General features: G+C 41.8%; 3 protein-coding genes across 11 annotated transcripts in view; all 3 read right to left on the reverse strand.

Moving 5' to 3' along the window:
• d2hgdh (D-2-hydroxyglutarate dehydrogenase) overlaps window positions 1–1,312 on the reverse strand; it is an 8,358-nt gene extending 7,046 nt beyond the window's left edge. For 3 of the 5 annotated variants that reach the window (XR_009791551.1, XR_009791550.1, XM_061795560.1), the window contains exon 1: window positions 57–623. The gene's annotated coding sequence lies outside the window, so the exon portion shown is untranslated. Of the gene's footprint in view, window positions 1–56; window positions 624–1,172 lie in introns of those variants that run through there. The other 2 variants (XR_009791553.1, XR_009791552.1) reach the window with 2 other exon arrangements.
• LOC133488088 (RNA polymerase II elongation factor ELL-like) lies at window positions 922–11,880 on the reverse strand. 3 transcript variants are annotated; one of them, XM_061795557.1, is made up of 13 exons: window positions 11,789–11,880; window positions 11,505–11,718; window positions 9,147–9,191; window positions 8,932–9,053; window positions 8,339–8,502; window positions 7,747–8,048; window positions 6,774–6,898; window positions 5,847–6,186; window positions 4,158–4,245; window positions 3,695–3,761; window positions 2,846–3,017; window positions 1,715–1,759; window positions 922–1,605 (listed from the first exon to the last, which is right to left on the reverse strand). In XM_061795557.1, exons 2-13 carry the CDS (start codon window positions 11,631–11,633, stop codon window positions 1,480–1,482), a joined length of 1,725 nt encoding a protein of 574 aa, XP_061651541.1. In that variant the 5' UTR covers window positions 11,634–11,718; window positions 11,789–11,880; the 3' UTR covers window positions 922–1,479. The 3 variants fall into 3 exon arrangements, with proteins under 3 accessions (XP_061651541.1, XP_061651542.1, XP_061651543.1); XM_061795558.1 differs by having other exon boundaries at window positions 4,158–4,242; window positions 11,505–11,832; XM_061795559.1 differs by lacking the exon at window positions 1,715–1,759 and having other exon boundaries at window positions 11,505–11,832.
• Window positions 11,881–13,760: 1,880 nt separating this feature from the next.
• The window catches only part of zgc:110158 (uncharacterized protein LOC553590 homolog), a 43,927-nt gene continuing 38,659 nt past the window's right edge, over window positions 13,761–19,028 (reverse strand). For 2 of the 3 annotated variants that reach the window (XM_061794827.1, XM_061794824.1), the window contains one exon: window positions 17,254–17,392. In XM_061794827.1, coding sequence (XP_061650811.1) covers window positions 17,363–17,392 — 30 coding nt within the window. In that variant the 3' untranslated portion in view covers window positions 17,254–17,362. Of the gene's footprint in view, window positions 17,159–17,253; window positions 17,393–19,028 lie in introns of those variants that run through there. The other variant, XM_061794823.1, reaches the window with a different exon arrangement.

The following is a 19,028-nucleotide window of genomic DNA, read 5'->3' on the forward strand; positions in this document are numbered from 1 at the left end:
CTAGCTAGCTTGACACATTGTTTCAAAAGTCGTCAGCTGGCAACTATTAAACTTACGGCAAAAGCTCGTAAATTAGCCGCGTGACACCGCACATCCAACTATTACCCAGCAGCGGACATTATTCGAGTGTAAATGAACAATTAAAGAAGGCTAATGTAACGTCGTTTAGTTGTAAGGAGCGAGGAGCAAGTGTTTGGTGAGGGGGTTACAAGGTGACAAGCACGACAACGGACCAATCAGCTGTCGCGTTGAGCTAAAATAGGCGTGACTATGTGGCAACGTACGGCCAATGGCAGTAGCGGGAGGGGGGGGAAAAAAAGTCACAGTGTATCTGGGGGAAGACGACGGACCAAACGCCTTTTGAGTTGAGCTGAAAGAGGCGTGGCTAGGTGGGCAATTACGACCAATAGATGTAACGGGATAAAGTTGCCCCCCCCAAAAAACAACCACCACCATATATACAAGGCTTTCCTCTACCTACTTTTACAACTTAATTTCTATTATCTACAACTATAAAAATATTCGGCAAAATATGTGATTTTATTACGCCAAGTGACGTTTAGCTAGCGAGTGTAGGAGTGAGCGGCAAGTTTGTTGGCGGTGGCCAAAGACAATGAAAACAAGTCGTAACTTTCAAGTAATTTTTATGGGGTTTACTTTTTTTTTTTTTTGCCAACGCCAAACAGTGTGCTGTCAATATTAGGATATTATAAAAAGAAAAATAACTTCCCTAAATCCGTTGTTGTGCGCAACCGTATGCAGCCCAATATGCAGGCATCCTTGTTCTTTCGGTTTTCTCGCCGTCCATACACGTGGAATGCACTGGTGACTTTGCCCCTACTAGCTCGGCAAGGTCTTCAAAAAGGGCCGTGCCGTATCTCGCTTCAAACTAAACGGCAATAACTTGGCTGCAATTTCAGGTACATTCAAATAGTAATTTATTCACGAGTCTGAGTTTGTATGTTTTTTTTTTTGTTGTTGGTTATTTTTCAACCGTTGTATTATAACTGATGCAATGAAGGTGAACGAAAATGACACACAAAAAATAGACTCATTGGCGAGCATGAGTTATGTAAAACGTAGCATGCAACGACATGTTTTCAACCTTGTAGTCCTTTAACTCCCTGAATACGGATTCCAACACCTTAATGAACAAGACTGGATGTCTGTACCTTAAATAGGAGGGACACTGATAGGCTTTTCTTTCACCAAGACAAAAAATAAAATCAGGAGAACAACAGTCTTCTCAGTGTGAACATCGGCCTCAAAAACATAGTTTTTTTTTTTGTCATCATAGTGCCGTCACTCCTCGTGCTTCAGAGCTTGTGACTGCTGCTCCGTACGACCTCAGTAGTAGCGATCGTCGCACACCAATCGTTGGCGCTCTTCCCGTCGCTGCAGACCTGCGACCATTCGAACGGCGAGACCAGAGTTTCCGGTGCTCTGTTAATGCGACAGTAGAGTTTTACTTTTTCCTCCTCAGTTGGGGGCAGAATGCTGCTCTAGTTGCCGCTGGTCGAACTTTGATATGAGTTTCTTGATGTGAGCCAGCTTATTGTGGAGGTACTGACAGCGGACACGGTCCTGGCTGTAGTTCGGGTTGGACTGGAGGAATAAATAAATAAATAAATAAATATAAAAAGAGAGAGACTACGATGTCACACAAAAATGCAGGTGAGTAAGAAAATCACGTGACAATTTAAAAGTGGCCAACCTTTTTTATTTGGCGATAATCATGGACGATCTGATTGTGAATAGTCTGTAAGAAAGACGACGTCAACAGAATTACTTGAGTCACATCACGTTGGGTAAATATCGACGCTGAATTCAAACAACAGTGAAGTCTCAAGACATGCGAGAAAGAGCTCAAACGTTTTGTGGCACCATGTTCGATGTTATGTTTGCTTCCCAATACTGACGCTTTTCCACTTGGTGTAAACATTTATCAGCTACTTATCAATTATCCAATTAATCAACCACAATTTTCAATTAATCATTTAGGGACCTTGTGAAACTTAAAATTGTGTAAATCCTAGGAATTTCGCCTCTCAGTAAATATTCTCAAATTTCTGTAGTCCCCTGTGAAAGTGGATTTATTACCTTTGTGACATTTGCAAAAACATGCTTTTATTTTGGAAACAAATCCACATTTTTGCCTATATTCTGACAGATGTTACGTACCATTCTGGTAACTGAGGCATAATCAATTAATGTTCCTGCATTTTCTGTACTGTCCTGTCCTGTAATGCAGTGGTCCCCAACCACCGGGCCACGGCCCGGTACCGAGCCGCGTACAGGGCCGCACAGATAAGTTTGAGAAAAGGAGAAAAAATAAAAATAAAAATTGACACAGAGTGAGAAGCACTTGTTGTCATGTCACTTGCATGTGAATTACTTTTGTCTCCATTCGTCGTCGTTTGCTACAGCTGTGGGAATGTGTGATGACATCTCAGAGGGGACTGCCCTTGGTTGAGAAGCAAGCTAAAGTGGTCCGTATTACTTTGCATTGTCTATGTAGCTATTAGCTTCAGTGCTAATTAAGCAATGCGAGCTTCGGGATTATTGTATTATCTTATGTTTTGCTTTGTTGCAAGTCTGAACTTTTAGTCCGACGGTGTGGGGTGGTGCGTTGAGGTGTGAACTAGCACCTGTAAAGAACCTGGAGCGAAATCGATTCGCTTCTGGAATGTCTCCCACTCCTACCCTTGCTCATTGTCTTTTATGGTTTATGTACAGCACTTTGTTACAGCTGTGGTTATTGGTGAAGTGCGCTCGATAATCCAGTTGAGTTAGCGTCTTTTTGTGACTCATGCCGGGTTTTTTTCGGGCCGCTCCCCCGTCTCACCTTGTATTTGTGCGAATCGTGGTGGAGCTGCTTGAGCTGCGTGTCCAGCTCCATGAATTGGCGGGTGACGCCGTCGATGCGGGCGTGGAGGTCTCGGTACTCGCTGTACTCCTTGTTGAACTCCTCCTTGTAGCGCTGACGCTGAGCGGGACTGCTGATCTCAGTGTACGTCCTGCGTGTACAACCACAACAATAAGAAAAACTCTCAAGAATATGTCAACCCTCTGGGTTTTGTAAGTTCCCACTTTAGCTCTTTAAATACATCAATAAATTATTGTTTACATCAAATTGTTTCTTTTGGCTCTGTCGTGGCCACTTTTGACAACTAATTGATCATCAAATTAATCAACCACTATTTTGATAATCCATTAACAGTAGTATGGTCATGGAACTCATTAAAATCTTAACTCAAGGCACCATTGTATAAGAAATAAGGGGGTACTGGGAATATACATTTAAAAAAAAAAAAAAATCAGTTTGTCTTACAACCGGCGCTTTGTGCAACCTAACTGCATTAAAAAAACAATTTTAAACGAATGGTTATTTTACTCTAATGACAAGAACTGATGCTCGTTAAACACTATGGCGTAAAAGTAACAAAAACAAAATCTTTGTACCCTCTATCTGTATGTGGAGAAAAATGGCTACAAACAAGTTGAAAAGGTAGTAAACTCTTAACAAAGCCTGAAGGTTAAAGGGGACTCATATCATGGGCAATTGAATTTTGAATGACTTGTATATAAATAGTTTTGTGCCTGCAGCACCTAGCCACCCATTAAGTGTGGACTTAAACAAGTAAACCTTTAGTTGAAAAGCAGAACACACTTGTGGAGTTCAACCTCTACTTACGTTAAATAATCAGTGCTCTGCTCGGCAGCTTGTAGGCCATCGGGGTCTAACGTCACAAAAGCAGCTTCTGTCAAACAAAGTTTCATGGTTAAAAACGACATGATATAATTACAGTGGACCCCTGGCACACAGTTCGGCAACTGTGGTTTCACCTATTTGCAGATTTGTTTTTGTTTTTTTCTTTTGTGTGGGGGAACCAATGCCAAAAAAACTTCCTGGTGATCCATTCCCACATATTCAAGATTTATTTGGTTAAGAAAAAAAAAAACAAAGACAAAAAAAAAAAAAAAAAAGCCTTTTTAAAATCTTTGGGTTGTTTTTTTTATTTATTCCAATGTCCATTATCCACAGATTTCCACCCCTGGCCCCTATAACCTGAAAACAATAATAATAATAATAATAATAATTGTCATGACAAAATAAACTGGAATTGATGGATAAAACGTTACGCGAGGGGTCTCACCTGTACGGTCACCAGCTACTTGAGTGGTTAGATCAGCTGAACTGGTCTCCGTTTTCCTTTCTTTGCCACCTCTCTTCTTCTCCTCCTTCTGAAGGCACAACATAATAATAAAGAAAAAATGCAATTTCTACAGAAATTGCATGTGAATGAAGCGCTGACGCTGGACTTAAACGTTGGGGAATTCATTAAAATCGGAGAAATGTTGAATACGAGAATGAAAAAAAAGAAGCTCAATTTAAAAGATAAAAAGGTACAAATCGTAAAATGTCTGCATTCATTTGGGAATGTTAAAATGAGGAAGAGGGGAAAATGTGGGAATTTTGGGAACGTGAAAAAAATTGTTTCTGAGATTACATTCCTTTATCTTCATTTTATTTCAGATTAGCATCAAAACGTACAAAGACATACTATGGCCACAGTAATACTCAGAGAATTTAGTACAACTACAGGAAATAAAATAAAGATTAAGTAACAAAAAGAACGTTTAAGTTACACTGGAATAAATTCACTACAAACTGATGTCCTGAATGAGCTGAAGAGTTTGAATTTGGAACGGTAAAGATAAGGATAAGAACTTTTTTTGCTCGAGGTCTCATTCACTTTGTTTTTTCCTTTGTGGAAAATGTAGACATTTAAAACATTAAAATGCAGGATCCTGCTGTTAATGATACACTCATTTGAATTATTGTATATAGGAATAAGGATGGGTAAGTATTCATATTTCTGACTTATTATTATATTATCGTATTATTATGTTACTATATTGATGTTCTATAGGATTGTAAGGAAATAGAGATAGGGGTAGGAGTAAGCTTTACTTCTTCCGACTCCTTTTCGAATGTGAACTCTACTCTAACTTTTTGTTCATATCTTGTTTGTTTTGTTGCTTGTCTGTCACTTTTTCTCATTTTTAAACTAAAGAATTCAATTCAAAATTCAACTCAAAGAATTTTGGTGCAGAATAATGATTGAATGCTCTTCAGTATTCACTGGGGATATAACAATATTCACGAAATTAAAAGTGCCTCGATATCGTCGTGGCTATACGCAGTCACACCGTTTAGCTCCATACAAATACAGACATCAATGCAAAAATAAAATCATCTGACATACTTCCCTCTCTTCATATGAAATGTCCACATTTCAAATGAAAACATTACACAGCCTGCTCAGAAAAATAAATCCTACAATATCACTAAGCGGAGGAAAAGAAACTAAGGCTTTGCATGCCTTTAAGGATGTTCCTGCATTTTTGACTTGACTTAAATTTCTCAGTGGACAGTTTTGTTATTGTGAGCATAGATTATTGCTGCAGCAATGATACTGTTTCGGAGGCAGAGCATACGAATGTAAACATCAGTTGGACGGGGATAGAAGTGCACGGTAACGTATGATTTGAAGAGGTCTTTTTCACAATAACCTGTGGGGAAACACATAAACCACTGAAGCCTGTTGAGGACTCGGCCAGCAAGAAAAATACGTTTTTCAGTTCTCGTGCTTTCGCTTCTTTGCCCCACCTGTACTGTGAACCTTCCTGGAATACCATGAGTTTTCCCGCGATATCGCAAATGATTATCGCACTGTGAGATTAATAGCGCAATAAAACGAACCGTGAGATATATCGTTACATCCCTAGTATTCACACAATAATGTTCTAATTAAATCATTGTAATGTCTGCTTGTGCTCACCTGTTCTCTGTGTTTGCTGCTCTTCCTTTTGACGGTGTTTCTGTCCACGTCAGGGGCCGGATCGGTCGTCTCCGCTTTCTGTCCGCAGGCCGTCGACAACGAGTCCAAAAGCCTGCGGGGGTCCAGCGAGCGCACGGAACGGCTGTCGTCGCCCAGCGCCACGGCGGCTTTGCGGGTCAAGTGCGATATCCTGGTCTTCTTGCTGACCAGAGGGTCCGTGTACTCCTCGGCCAGGGCCGGTTTGGGACGGTGCGCCGGCGACGAGTTGGGCGTGTCCCGCAGCGGGCTAACCTGGGTCTCGGGGACGGCGAAGAGGTTCTGTTGAGGCTGGAACAATCTCCTGCGCAGGAACAGCGACTCATTTATCCGTCCATCCGTTTTCGAAAGCGCTTAACCTCACAGAAAGGTTTTAGACTAGCCAAGTCAATCCCCAGACTTCAACCCAACAGAGGACGCATTTACCTGCTAAAGGAGACTTGAAGGGAAGACCCCCACAAATCCATCCAGTGATACATCCATTTTTTTTTTTTTTTGTAAATAGAATTTACCCTCAATAGTGTCGCAGATGAGCTAGAGCCTATCCCAGTTGACGTTTAGGCAGGAGGCTGCGTTGTCAACCAGTCGCAGAGCAAACAAGCATTCACACTCAGGCCTTTGGTACACGTTTAGGAAACTAACATGCTTTTTTTTGTGGAATGTGGAAGGAAACCAGAGTACCTGGAAAAAACCCATGCGAGCATGCGGACAACATACACACTCCACACATGAAAGCCTGAAATTCAAACCCAGAACCTCAAAACCTTAGGGGCAGACATGCTATCCACGCAATCACTGTGCTGCCCTGACACATTTAAAAAAACAATAATAATAAATAAATAAAAACAACAGCAGCAGCAAAAACACGTGCAAGCAGAGTTTCGGAGCTACCTGACAAGGATTCGTTTGAAGAGCTGCTGGTCTCCTGACGTGTACCCGGGCCAGTCCTTCTGCAGCTCCTTGTACAGGCAGTCCTTCAACACCAACGTGTTGTCCCTGCTATTAAGATGTCCCACCTGTTGGCACAGAATGCGACAGGAAAAGAACAACAACAACATTAACACGACAGTTTACACCAGGGATGGGTGTGGCCTAAATACAGTCCACTCTGTTCTTTAAATTGGGCCCACAGAGCATTAATTTAGCGTTTTTTTCCAAAAATTGTTTCATAAAAATGTATTATTTTTTATGTACTTATCTCATTATATAATTAGCGAATTGATTCATTGCAAATCATAAAACGAAACGTAAAGTAAAATGATTCCAAAATAATTAGGTGGCACGGCCGACTGGTGAGCACATCCACCTTACAGTTCTGAGGTCCACACCCAGCCTTCCTGTGTGGAGTTTGCATGTTCTCCCCGTACCTGCGGGGGATGGCAGCATGTTAGTCCAAAACCTGTATGCAGCTTTTAGCAGTAAAAGGTGCCTTCACAGTGCACTTATATAGCGCTTTAACGACACCATCATGGTGCCCAAAGCGCTTTGTAGATGCGCACACATTCATACACTAGTGGGCGGCTGCTGCCAGGCAAGGCGCTGCCAGGATCACTGGAAGCAATTTAGGGTCCTGTGTCTTGCCCAAGGACCCTTAGATAGCGGCCAGTCTGAACTGGGAATTAAACCGCTGACCCTTCAGTCACTACCGAGTGATCCACAGTTGACCTAGTGAACAACGTGAGGATGGCTCAGTACAATTCCAACTCTTGGAACAATCTAAATTTTCCATACGTGTGAACGAGTATAAATAGGTTTTTTTATGCCTTGCGATTGGCTGGCGACTAGTCCAGGGTGTACCTAGCTTCTCTCCTTCAAAGCTCAACCCACCACCCTAATGAGGATTATAGAAAATAGATGTACTTACATCATTGAGCACGGAGTCCAGCATGTTTTTATCAAGTGGCGTCAGGCCGTCCTTCTGTAGTCTCAACATGAGCTCTGGCTTCCTGTAGGGCCTGAGGGCCAGCAGGTGCGTCACCCTCTCTCTGATGGGCCGCCGGTGCACGTCGCACCTCCCGTTGGACACACAGACACCTTTCCTGCCCTTGGACCCGATGGCAACCGCTTTGACGTTGCCGCCGCCCGGGAGGAGGGTCTTGGCCGTCCGACGGGGTTTGCTCAGGCTGGCCAGTGCCGGGGCCGGGGCGCGCACCGTCACCTTCTTCCCTGCGGGGGAGCGGCACCAGACGTCTCGTCAGTAGACAAAATCAACTTCACGCCTCTACCATACCATTTTTCTATACACTTCTAATATACCCTATTTCCGTCATCTACCATATATGCAATCAGGAACAAGTTACATAGACAACTGTATTTAGTAGCAAAGTTATTCAACACAAACAAAACACCTTCACACGAGGCACATCTATGCCATTTCCTAAACTCCCCATTTTTACTTTCCATTTGCAAATTTACTGGAAATTTTCCACCCCTTCGCCACCCAAGCGACGTCCTACCTTGCTTGAAGCGTCCTCCCTGCTTAATGACGATGGCCCCCCGGCTGCGGTTCTCCTCCTCGGCCTGCGCCATGCTCTGCAGGGCTTTGTCGTACGAGTCGTCCGTGGCCCTCACAGTCATCTTCTTCTGGATCACGCCCAGACACGACAGCTTCTGCACAGAGCTGCAACACACACCAACGCGTTTTGTTAGCATCGGATCCAGCTCCCAAGACACACTACCGCAGAAAAGGGCTATGGAAAATTGGATAGGTTATTTAAGGGCAGTGGTCCCCAACCACTGTGTTATCAGGCCACACAGATAGTTTAAATAAATAAATAAATAAATTTTGGAGCGGGAGAAGGGGCACCCTTCACTGAGATGGTTGTACTTCCATGGTGGAAAAAAACATCGGGGGCCACTGTCTTCTTGGTTTTTTCCCCCCCTTCCAAGTCAGTTTACCAGCTAAAATGCATTCGTCATTTGGTTGAAGTCTGGAGATTGACTCGACAAGTCTCAAACTTTCCACTTCTTGACCCCGATGAACTCCCTGAGGATGAGGATAAGCGCTATAGAAAATGGACGGATGGTTATTATGCCACTTTTGTCTCACCCGGAGCAAAGTTGCTGGATGCAGTCGAAGCTGCCCTGTGGATTGTCACAGGCAACGTTGGTGACGCCGAACATGAAGACCCTGGCGTCGCCGCCACTCTCGGAGCAGGGAATTGTGATTTTCTACATCAGGGAGGAAACACACAGATAAATAGAATCAGAAAGTTAACTACATTTAATTTTTCTTATGAAATTATGTTGAGAGATTCCTCTTACCCCTTGGTTTCCATTGAAACAGATGGTGGGAGGTGCCAATGAAGTCTGAAGGAGAGGAAAACAGTGGATGAGAAAAATCAGAGTGGAAAAAGTGATTACTACTGCTACTACTACTAATAATAATAAATCGATTGGAACCTGTGGAAGAGGAAGATAAACTGAATGGATGTCATAAAACGTTGTACAGAGACAATCACAAGACGTACAGTAGTAGCCACTTCTAAAAGGCACTGAGAGGGAACCAAACCTACATAATTGCGTTTGTGGAAGGCATTTTCTCACAAGTATGAAGAAAATTTCTGCTTTGGTTCTCGAGTAATTTAGCAAAACATAATGGCTAGCCTGCTAGCCGCTCGGCGTCACCATCCTCGCGTTCAGTTGCGGTAAACGGCAATTTTTGACATTTACGCACTTTTTTCTCCTGGCTTGCGCTTATTGCTCTGCAGCCCATGTGGAAAAATAACGACTACAAAATCCCGCGATATAGCGAATAAGCCGCAATACAAGTACAATTTAGAAAAAAATCTGCGTTGCAGTGAAGCCGCAAAAAGCGAACCGCGATATCGCAAGGGACGACTGTCTGAATTTCTGCCACATCGTCGTGAATCAATTTACCTGTTGAAATGTAAATTACAGCTCACTTCCCACCTTAATTAGGACAAGCGTTTTAGAAAACTGACGGATGGATTGTTTTGTGGGGTTACTCTCAATGTTTCCTCTCTTTAGCAGGTAAAATACATTCACTGTAGGGTTTAAGTCAGGAGAATGACTTGACAAGTGTAGTACTTTCCACTTCTTGCCGCTAGCAAACTCCTTTGTTGTTCTGGGAGTGTGCTTTGAGGCACTGCATTACATGACATTCCCTACCGTCACTTCGGGAAAACCCCATTGATGAACCTAAGCATTGATAAGTGTGCAAACGGGTGTTATACCTCCCCTCCTCCCATCACCAAGGTAACATATCATCGTAGGAAAGCCCAGCAGGAGAGTAACTGTGCTTTCCATGTTTTGGGCAAGCGGAAGAATTATAAGAGGAGAAGTACGTCAATAGAGGAAGTGTGTTGACTTCCTGTAGTCTGCCTTGTTTTCATGTAATAAACTAATGTTGTACTTTTCGGGCCTTTATTTTGTCGCTTTCGGGCTTACGCGAGTGTTTTATGACAGAAAATCAGACATGGCAAAAGAACTCACATTTTAGTACAAGTCAAGACATCTGTAAAAAAATACTCTGGTAAAAGCAGAAGTACTGATTCAGCTCCCGTAGTTGAGTAACAATGTAAAAGGTAATTAAATGCATTTAAGTACAAAAGTAAAAAAAATGTAAAAACTTTTTACAGTCAATTATATACACTATACAGTACTACGCAGGACGAGTCTCGCTGCAAGATGACTGGCCGCCGCATCGCTGGAAGAGCATGACGCAAATGGTGTGTCCTGCCTCGTTGACTACTCGACTGGACGTCAACGCGACACTGCAATCATACGCGCCGCCATCTTGGCTAGCATTAGCGCCACTGTACATGTCGCCTCAACAGAAAAATGAGACTAACAAGAAGCGTTGCGCGTGCCGAACCGAACCAGACGAACCAAACAGTTTGCAAGGTATTCAAAAACCGTTCCATCCATACTTAGTTGTGTGTGTGTGTGTGTAGTCATATGTGCGTAACCCAGGCTAAATAAATTATTTTGCCATTAAAAACCCTCTCTCTGTCTTGTTTTTGTGTCATAGCATTAGAAAAATATGATCATAATAGTAACTGTTCTGCTCGACATGGTTTTCACAAAAACTTTGTTTACTCTGCTTTTTAGTCAGAAACCCATGTTCTACTGCTGGTTACAAAACAAATGCAAAGGGGGGGGGGGGGTGAAATAAAAGAGGGTCTAACCTTTCTTTTGGTAGGCGGGGGGGGGGGGGGTGTTTTTTGGGATTAACATGTAGGCCTACTACGCTACTGTATTTTAATGTCGGTCTTGACGGTTGTACTTGGAGAGCTACATTATTATTATTATTATTTTTTTTTTTAGGTGGTACCCTGTGTACAAAGTTGGAGAACCACTGGAAGTAAGAAAGTAAGTAACGCAGAAAGAAATCTGTGTTCAATGCAGGGAGTAAAAGTCATCCGAAATATGAACACTTGACTCAAGTAAAGTGCAGCTGGCTGGAAAAAAGAAATGTGCTTGAGTTCAGTAATGAAGTATTAGTACTTAGTTACTTCCCACCACTGCGTCTCGTCCTTTCCGCATTCTCTTATGTAACACGGAATTGCTTTTTAAAACATAAATAGTGACAGTTGTTGTTTTGTTTTGAAGAAGGGCTAGCACTAGGGAGGCTAAAGGCGGCTAAGTGAGTTAGCTTACCTTGTCGTGTTGGTGGCGGAGGTTGCTAATGGCTGTCGCCGCGCTGTCAGTTAGTTTGAGGTGAAACACGGAGACGTTCGCCAACGAGCTGCCGGTGGACAGCCCGTAGCCGCGGTTCTCCTCCAGCATGGTCGCACGGAGCGAGGCCGCTGGCTGGCCGGCTGCTACTGCTGCTTCCGAGCTGGGAGGTTAAACAAATGGACATTGGCCGGTGCTGTGGGAAGAGGGAAAGCAAGGGAGAATAAGACGAAGAAAAAAAAGAGAGAAAGAAAGGGGCTGCCTGCCTGTTGTCCTCCGCTTTTCTCGCGCTCTCTTCTGGAGTACGCCGTGTGACGTCACGGCGCCTGGGCGGGCTTGATTGGCCCAGAGGCGTAAATAAACGGTGACGGTAGGTTGACGTAGGCGCGCTCACTTCCTGTTTAGCTCGTTTACGCAAACGGGGAATTTCTTCACGACCTTAACCACAATATTTTATACGATATATACGATATTCATGTTCATAGCACCCGCCGGGTTTTGTTATTTTTTAACAAAATGTTTTTATCAAACACAATTACTACAAGTTTAAGATAAATGTCACTTTTTTTTGTGTTAAAATGTTAATGTAAAAATACAACAGAATCAAAATAAAATACCATAGCTGTAATGTTATTTTATTTTGAAATTGTAAATGATTACATTTTTCAACGGAAAAACGCAAAATGTATCTTATTCGTAGTGAAAACATCTAACTGTACTTGTTTTAAGACAGTTTAGACTTTTTTTTTTTTAAATCTTTCAGCAACACAAAAAGTTGACTTGTTTTAAGATACAAGATCTTAAGAATGTTATCAAGTGAATTCATCATAGCTGCACTGGCAGATTTTTTTTCCACTTATTTTAGGGAACAATTATTATTATTTTTTAAACTTGTTCTTAGGTCATTTTTTCCAATGAATTGGCTCTACACCAATCAGTTAGTCTTTTTACAAGTGTTTTATTGTTAATTAATAATTTCGTTTAGTAACTATTTGTCACCTGCCATCCGTAACCGACTCTTTTCAAAACCAGACTCAAAACTCGCTGATTCAAAACTCCTTACTCCATTTCCTGAAGCTGCAATTCTACTGCTGTGTATATTGTAGTCATTTGTTTGTGTGTGTGTTTATGTACAGTATGTACGTTCATCCATCCATTTTCTGTACCGTTTATCCTTACTAGGGTCACGGGTGAAAGGTGCTTGAAATAAAATGTACAATTATTATTAGTTTACCCCTCCCTGAGCCGTCACCTTATCGTGGTGGAGCGGTTCGTGTGTTCCAATGATCCTATGAGCTAAGTTGTCTGGGGCTTTATGCCCCTGGCAGGGTCACCCATGGCAAACAGGTCCTAGGTGAGGGACCAGACAAAGCACGGCTAAAAGACCCTTATGATGACGACAAACAATGGACTCAGGTTTCCCTTGCCCGGACGCGGGTGACCGGGGCCCCCATCTGGAGCCAGGCCCGGAAGTGGGGCTCGAAGGCGAGCGCCTGGTGGCCGGGCCAGCGCCCATGGTGCCCGACCGGGCACAGCCCGAATGGGTAACGTGGGTCCCCCTTCCCATGAGCTCACCACCTGTAGGAGGGGCCATAGGGGTCGGGTGCAGTGCGAGCTGGGCGGTGGCCGAAGGCGGGGACCTTGGCGATCCGCCTCCGGATTCCCCCGGAAGAGCTGGATGAAGTGGCTGGGGAGAGGGAAGTCTGGGCGTCCCTGCTAAAGCTAATGCCCTCGCGACCCGACCTCGGATAAGCGGTAGAAAATGGATAGATATTATTAGTTTATTTAGTTAAATAAAAACAAATTACAGAAATAAATGTTTGAAAACAAACAACTAAATACACTGTACTTTAAAGTTAAATACAACTGAACTCTACTTAACGAGTGTACTGTACTGGTTTAAAAAAAAAAAAAAAAGTTTAAGCCACTGAAACATAGTTTGAATGTTTAATAAGACTGTAGTGATTCTTTCGCATACTACTAGTGGTTCGCGTACCAGACTCAATCAGTAAGATTTTCATCCATCCATCCATTTTCTGTACCGCTTATCCTCACATGGATTGCTCATTAAAAAAGAAACAATACATTGTATAAGTAGAGCACTAAATCAAAGTTAATCTCAAAGTGAAACCAATAAAAACTATCATATTTGTATACAAAAAACAAGTACAAATTAAAAAATAATGTAAGGGTGGAAATATAAAATATAAACCTTGTGATTATAGAAAGCAGCTGCTGTTCATGGCAAAAGGAGTGAAGTCATTTTATTTGTTTTTAATATGTATCTACAACAAGAGGGGGGCGGGGGGACACAAGCAAAAACAACTGACAACTTGATGAAAATAAAAACAAAAAAAAATACACAATGCAGTCTTCCCCCCCTTCAATAACATTTTGTTTTCATCTAAAGAAACTTTACAATATAAAGAAACATACAAATAAGAAACAACCTCTTTTTTTCCCCCCTTTCTCCTTTTTCTTTAAACTACACGACATTTCGGATGGGAAAAACTACCCTAACATGAAACAAAGCAAAGCCCCCCCGCAGACACGACGGGAAGATATTCAATACTGCTAAAATAAAATAAAATAAAACAAAATGAGGAAATTAACAGAAACAGTCCTCAATTTAACACCCCTCTGCCACCCTTTTCTTTAAATGTTACAGTATTTTACAACAGCACAATAAAAATACATAAATGATCATTGCTGTGGACAGAAACAATAAAAATAGAACGACTGCATTTTTGGACAAGAGTAATTGAAAAACCCTCACTAACAAAAAAAAAACTAAAATCCTTCATAGTTCCGAAGAAGGGATATGTGTCAACATATATGACCTCCTCCTGTCCGATTCACAGTTATAATTGTGCGTGGCATTTCAACTTTAGAACGTCCATTCTGCATTTTTATAATAAACATTTACAGAGTTTTCATTTCAAGTCGGCGAATGTGCACATCCTGCCTCGTAACTCACCTCCAGCGCGCAAACACACACGCCCGCACGCAGTTATGTTTCTGTGATTTGAAATATCAAAACATGTCAATGATATCAAAAATGCATTGTACAGTATTTACAAAAACAAATTAAAAAAAGATGGGAGAGTTTTACATTAATACAAATCTGAAAGGGGACGCCACCCCACAAAGCTGTTGGGGGGGGGGGGGGGGGGGTCGTCCAAATACTACTGTACTCATTGTTGCAGAGTAGTCAGCCCCAAAAACAACAACAAGGGGAATGTCACCTCTGCTCGGGCCCCAGGGTCATGGGAGATGTCAAAACAATCAAGAAAGAAAAATGAGAATGGACGCCACCCATCCCCGGGCCCCATCCTGGGCAAACTTCAAGAGGGGGGAAAGGGGCAGCATCCAAACTCTATTGTACTCATTGGTGACGAATTATCAGCAGAACAACAAACAAAAACCAAGAGAGTACACCGCCCCTGCCTGGGACGAAGTTGGTGGGGGGGCATTCAAAATTAGTTTTTAAAAATCTTTGACGACGATTTGATGAAAAACCAGCAAAAAATAAAAACGAGAGGATACATCCCTACCCGGCCCCAAAATTAGGGAGGGCGTCAAAACTCATTTGCCCTCATTTTTTATAAACTATTAAAAATGAAAATGAGGGGGTGCCCCACTTGGGTCAAACTCATTTTTACTCATTGTTGACAGACTATAAGCAAAACAACTTAAAAAAACAAAAAGGGGACACCACCCGTATCCAAACTTGTTTGTACTCATTGACGAATTATCAGGCAAAAAACTTGACAAATTATAGGGGAAACTAACAGAAATACAGACAACCCGAGCACAGCAAGATGTTTGTAGGGGCAACACGAGTGGGGGGGTCAACAAAAACTTCAGTGCCTTGTAGGGCGGGTCTGGTTGGCGGTCCGATGACATCACATAGATGAGGACACAGTGCTGACTAGATCTGCATATTTACACCGTTGCTACAAGTGGTGCAGCTAATAGACAGTAACACTTGTTAAATAAAAAGGACCCTTTCACACTAAGATCCTGCAAAACTGCAGCATGAAACATCTGACATTTAGCTACCTTTGCTTTTTGCACAGAACCCAGGAGTTTGCCGAAACTGTATGAGGCGTTCACGCAGCCACACTGCATCATGCCAGCACCAGGAAGAGTACACGCATTCGTCCTTTGTACAAAGCCCTGCGAATGTGGGATATTGTCGCAAGTGTGTGTGCTTTCACATAGCGACGCGGCATCCTCGTTGCCTTTTAGACAAATGGTGGAAAATTGATGGATCGAATAATTAAAAAAAGAAAGCCCTGCAAAATTGGCACATCAAAGCCGTAACACAAGATGACATTGTTTTGGATTTCACACTGAAACCAGGCTCCACCAAGGCGAAGTTGGGGGTGGGGGTCCAAACTTGACCAATTATAGGGGAAACTAACAGCAATACAGATGCCCCCACGACCCGACCTCAGATAAGCGGCAGAAAATGGATGGATGGATGGACTGAAACCAGCAAATGCTCGATATTGCCACAACTGTGTGGCACTTTAACAACAGCACAGCATTTGGTCATCACATAATTACATAACGTGAAAGAAGATGCAGAATGTACGTTGAAAAGCTACAATCGCTTTTGAAGAAAACATGCCTCGCTTATCTCACTTTGCTGGGTTCTCTGTGAAAGGCAATGGGAGATGAAAGCCAGAATTTCATTTAGAGTTCTGACATGGCAATTTTGCAGGATCTCAGAGTCAAATAAGCTTTTATCTGTGGGTTTTACAGCCTCATAAGGCAAATAAAATAAAATTAAAAAGTCGATAAATAAAGAGCGCTGTGCATTACTTTGCATGAAGCTACTAGAAGTTGGGAGGGTTAAAAAAAAAAAAAGAGAAGATAGGTGGGAAAATGAAGTTGGGAAAAACATTTTGCATACAACAGCTGAGAAAAAAATTAAGATGGACAAAGAAACAAAAAATTATTGGGTTGAAAATAACAAAAAAACAATATGAAAAAATTTAATCATTTAGGTAAAAAAATGTGGGTAAGAAAAACAAATAAAATGACAAACGAAAAAATGTGGGTTAAAAAAAAAAAAAAAAGTTGGGTAGAATAATTTTTAAAAAGGCCAATAATGCAGGGATAAAATCTTACCAGCAGTGTGGTCACATCATTTGTGCACACGTGATTAGGCCTTCTCTCGCAAAATAATGTGCCCTCTGAATGAACAAAAAATTAGCATGGCAATATAATTAATAATAATAATAAAAATAGCAATGATATAATACATACACACAATAGGAAAAAAAACAGATCATCACAACACCTCTGTAAAAAATGTACAAGCAGAGGTCAGGAACAATACATTAAAAACTATTTAAAAAAATAAAATAATAATAATAATAATAAGTCCGATTGTGGATGAAGATTCCAGAGAGACAGCGTCCTTGAGCATGTGTCACTCTCCTTTTTCTCGGTTTGTCCTTGCTCCCCCGTGCTCATTGTCTAAAGTCCGAGAAGAGGCTCTTCCTGCTGCCCTGCTGCGACTTCCTGCCCGGCCCGGCGGCCATCTTGCACGCTCCCGGAGGACCTGTCTTTTTCACCAGAGTCCTGGCGAGCTCCAGGGCCACTCCGGAGGATGAGGAGGAGGGCTGCGGTTCACCCGTGAGGAAGGGGTGTGAGGAAGGTTGCGGTAGAGCGTGGAGGACGAGGAGCAGGCCCGGTCCGAGGGTGAGGTCAGGATTGCGGTGGGGTCGGGGAACAAAAAAAAAAAAAAAAAAAAAAAAAAAAAGGTGTAGGGGTACAAAGCAGGAGGGAAAAAATAACCAACATAAAAAAAAAAGGAAAAAATAAAATCACACACTCATCGTCATGTTGGGAGAATACTGAAAAGAGAGAGAAGGGGCAAGGGGGGAGGAGGGCACAGATGAGTGGATATGCAACATTTAAACACCAGGGGGCGCTCCCACCCAGCACTGAGATTTGCAAGATGCTCCTGGATTACAGTCCAAATTCCAAAGCTATAGATAGATACTATTGATCGTAAAAGAATAAATTAGGTAAGGTATCTTAGCAAAGGTAAGTGGGTAGGTATGGTAAGGCCGTTAACATAAGTTAGCTAAGGTAAGATAACTTAGGTAGGCATAGGTATGGTAAGGTAGTTACTAGGGGTGTCATGATTCGTTTTAGCAACGATTAGATTCGTATCATGATTCCTGGTTGCCGATTCGACTCAAGGATGATATTTGTTCATTTAGAACGATACGATGCGAAATGATTGAAATCGATTCAGGAATTTTTCGCCAGAAATTCAGCCAATGTGACTGTGAAATAAACCTTGAGTCCTCTTGTTTCTTGTAAGAGAATCAGGTCAAATCGATTATGGTCATTAAATATAAAGATTTTCGTGATGTACTTGTATTGCCTTGCAATAAGACAAAGGGGAAAACAACCACTTGTTTTTTTATATTATTTCAGCTATGATTTTACTGGTTCAGCCAATTTTTGGGGTGGCCCAACCAGTTATTAGGTTAGGTGCCATTACTATTTCACACACAGCCAGGTAGGTAGCTTTGAATAATTGTTCTCCCCCTTAATAAATAAAATCACCATTTAAAAACTGCATTTTATGTTTACTTGGATGACCTCTGTCTAATATATAAATTTTATGATATTAAACCAAATGGAGAAACTACGCAAAAGAATAAGAATTTGAGAAGCCGGCCAATACTTTTTCACAGCACTGTAGATAGGTAAAGTAAGGTATGTAAGGTAGGTTAGGTAGGTTAGGTAAGGTAAGGAAAGGTACAGGTACAGTATGTTAGATATGTTAGGTAAGCCAAGGTAAGTAGGTAGGTAGGTTGTGTAAGTTGGTATGGTAAGGTAGTTGGGGTATTTTAGATAAGGTAGATAGGTGAGTTAAAGTCACATAAAATAGGGTAGGTAAGTAGCTAAGGAAAACTAATGTTAGGTAAAGTAGGTAGGTTAGATATTGTAAGGTAAGTATGGTAAGGTAGTTTAGATAAGGTAGGTAGGTAAGGTATGTATGGTAATTAGTGATGCTTGATGCTTCTTTTTTTCAGACCAATACCAGTATGAGTATTCACTATTGAGTACTACCGATACCACATAAAATTTCAAATTAACACAGTGACAGATACATAATGGTAAACAAAGAGCTCTCTGTCTGACGTAAATGATGATTTTCAGATGTGTCAAACCGCCGCAGTGTAGCGCCACCTACTGGTGAGGAGGACTTACTCGATATGTCAGAATGTTTGCCTTCAGTATTTGTGGCTTGTATCAGCAGCCTTCACAAGTATCCGATACATTGAAATAAGAATAAAAAAAGAAATATCAATAAATAAATAATAAATAATAATCGGTCCGATAAGATACCTGGTATCAGTTCTCTCCTATTCCTAATGCTAAATTACCGAAAGTGAGGTAATGTAAGATTTGGCAAGCACGTTAGGAAGGTAGGTAGGTTAGTAAGTAGTAGTAGTAAGTAGGTCAGTAAGC

This window comes from Phyllopteryx taeniolatus, chromosome 13, assembly GCF_024500385.1.
Source record: "Phyllopteryx taeniolatus isolate TA_2022b chromosome 13, UOR_Ptae_1.2, whole genome shotgun sequence".
Lineage (NCBI taxonomy): Eukaryota > Metazoa > Chordata > Actinopteri > Syngnathiformes > Syngnathidae > Phyllopteryx > Phyllopteryx taeniolatus.

Bases quoted from the DNA above. Each gene is read 5' to 3' on its own strand.
- LOC133488088 (XM_061795557.1), bottom strand. From the start codon at position 11,633: ATGCTGGAGGAGAACCGCGGCTACGGGCTGTCCACCGGCAGCTCGTTG. The intron at 6,187-6,773 runs GTAGCTCCGAAA...GTTCCTGCGCAG, and splicing joins TTCAAACGAATCCTTGTCAG to GAGATTGTTCCAGCCTCAAC. The intron at 4,246-5,846 runs GTGAGCACAAGC...TTGTGCCTTCAG, and splicing joins GCAGCAAACACAGAGAACAG to AAGGAGGAGAAGAAGAGAGG.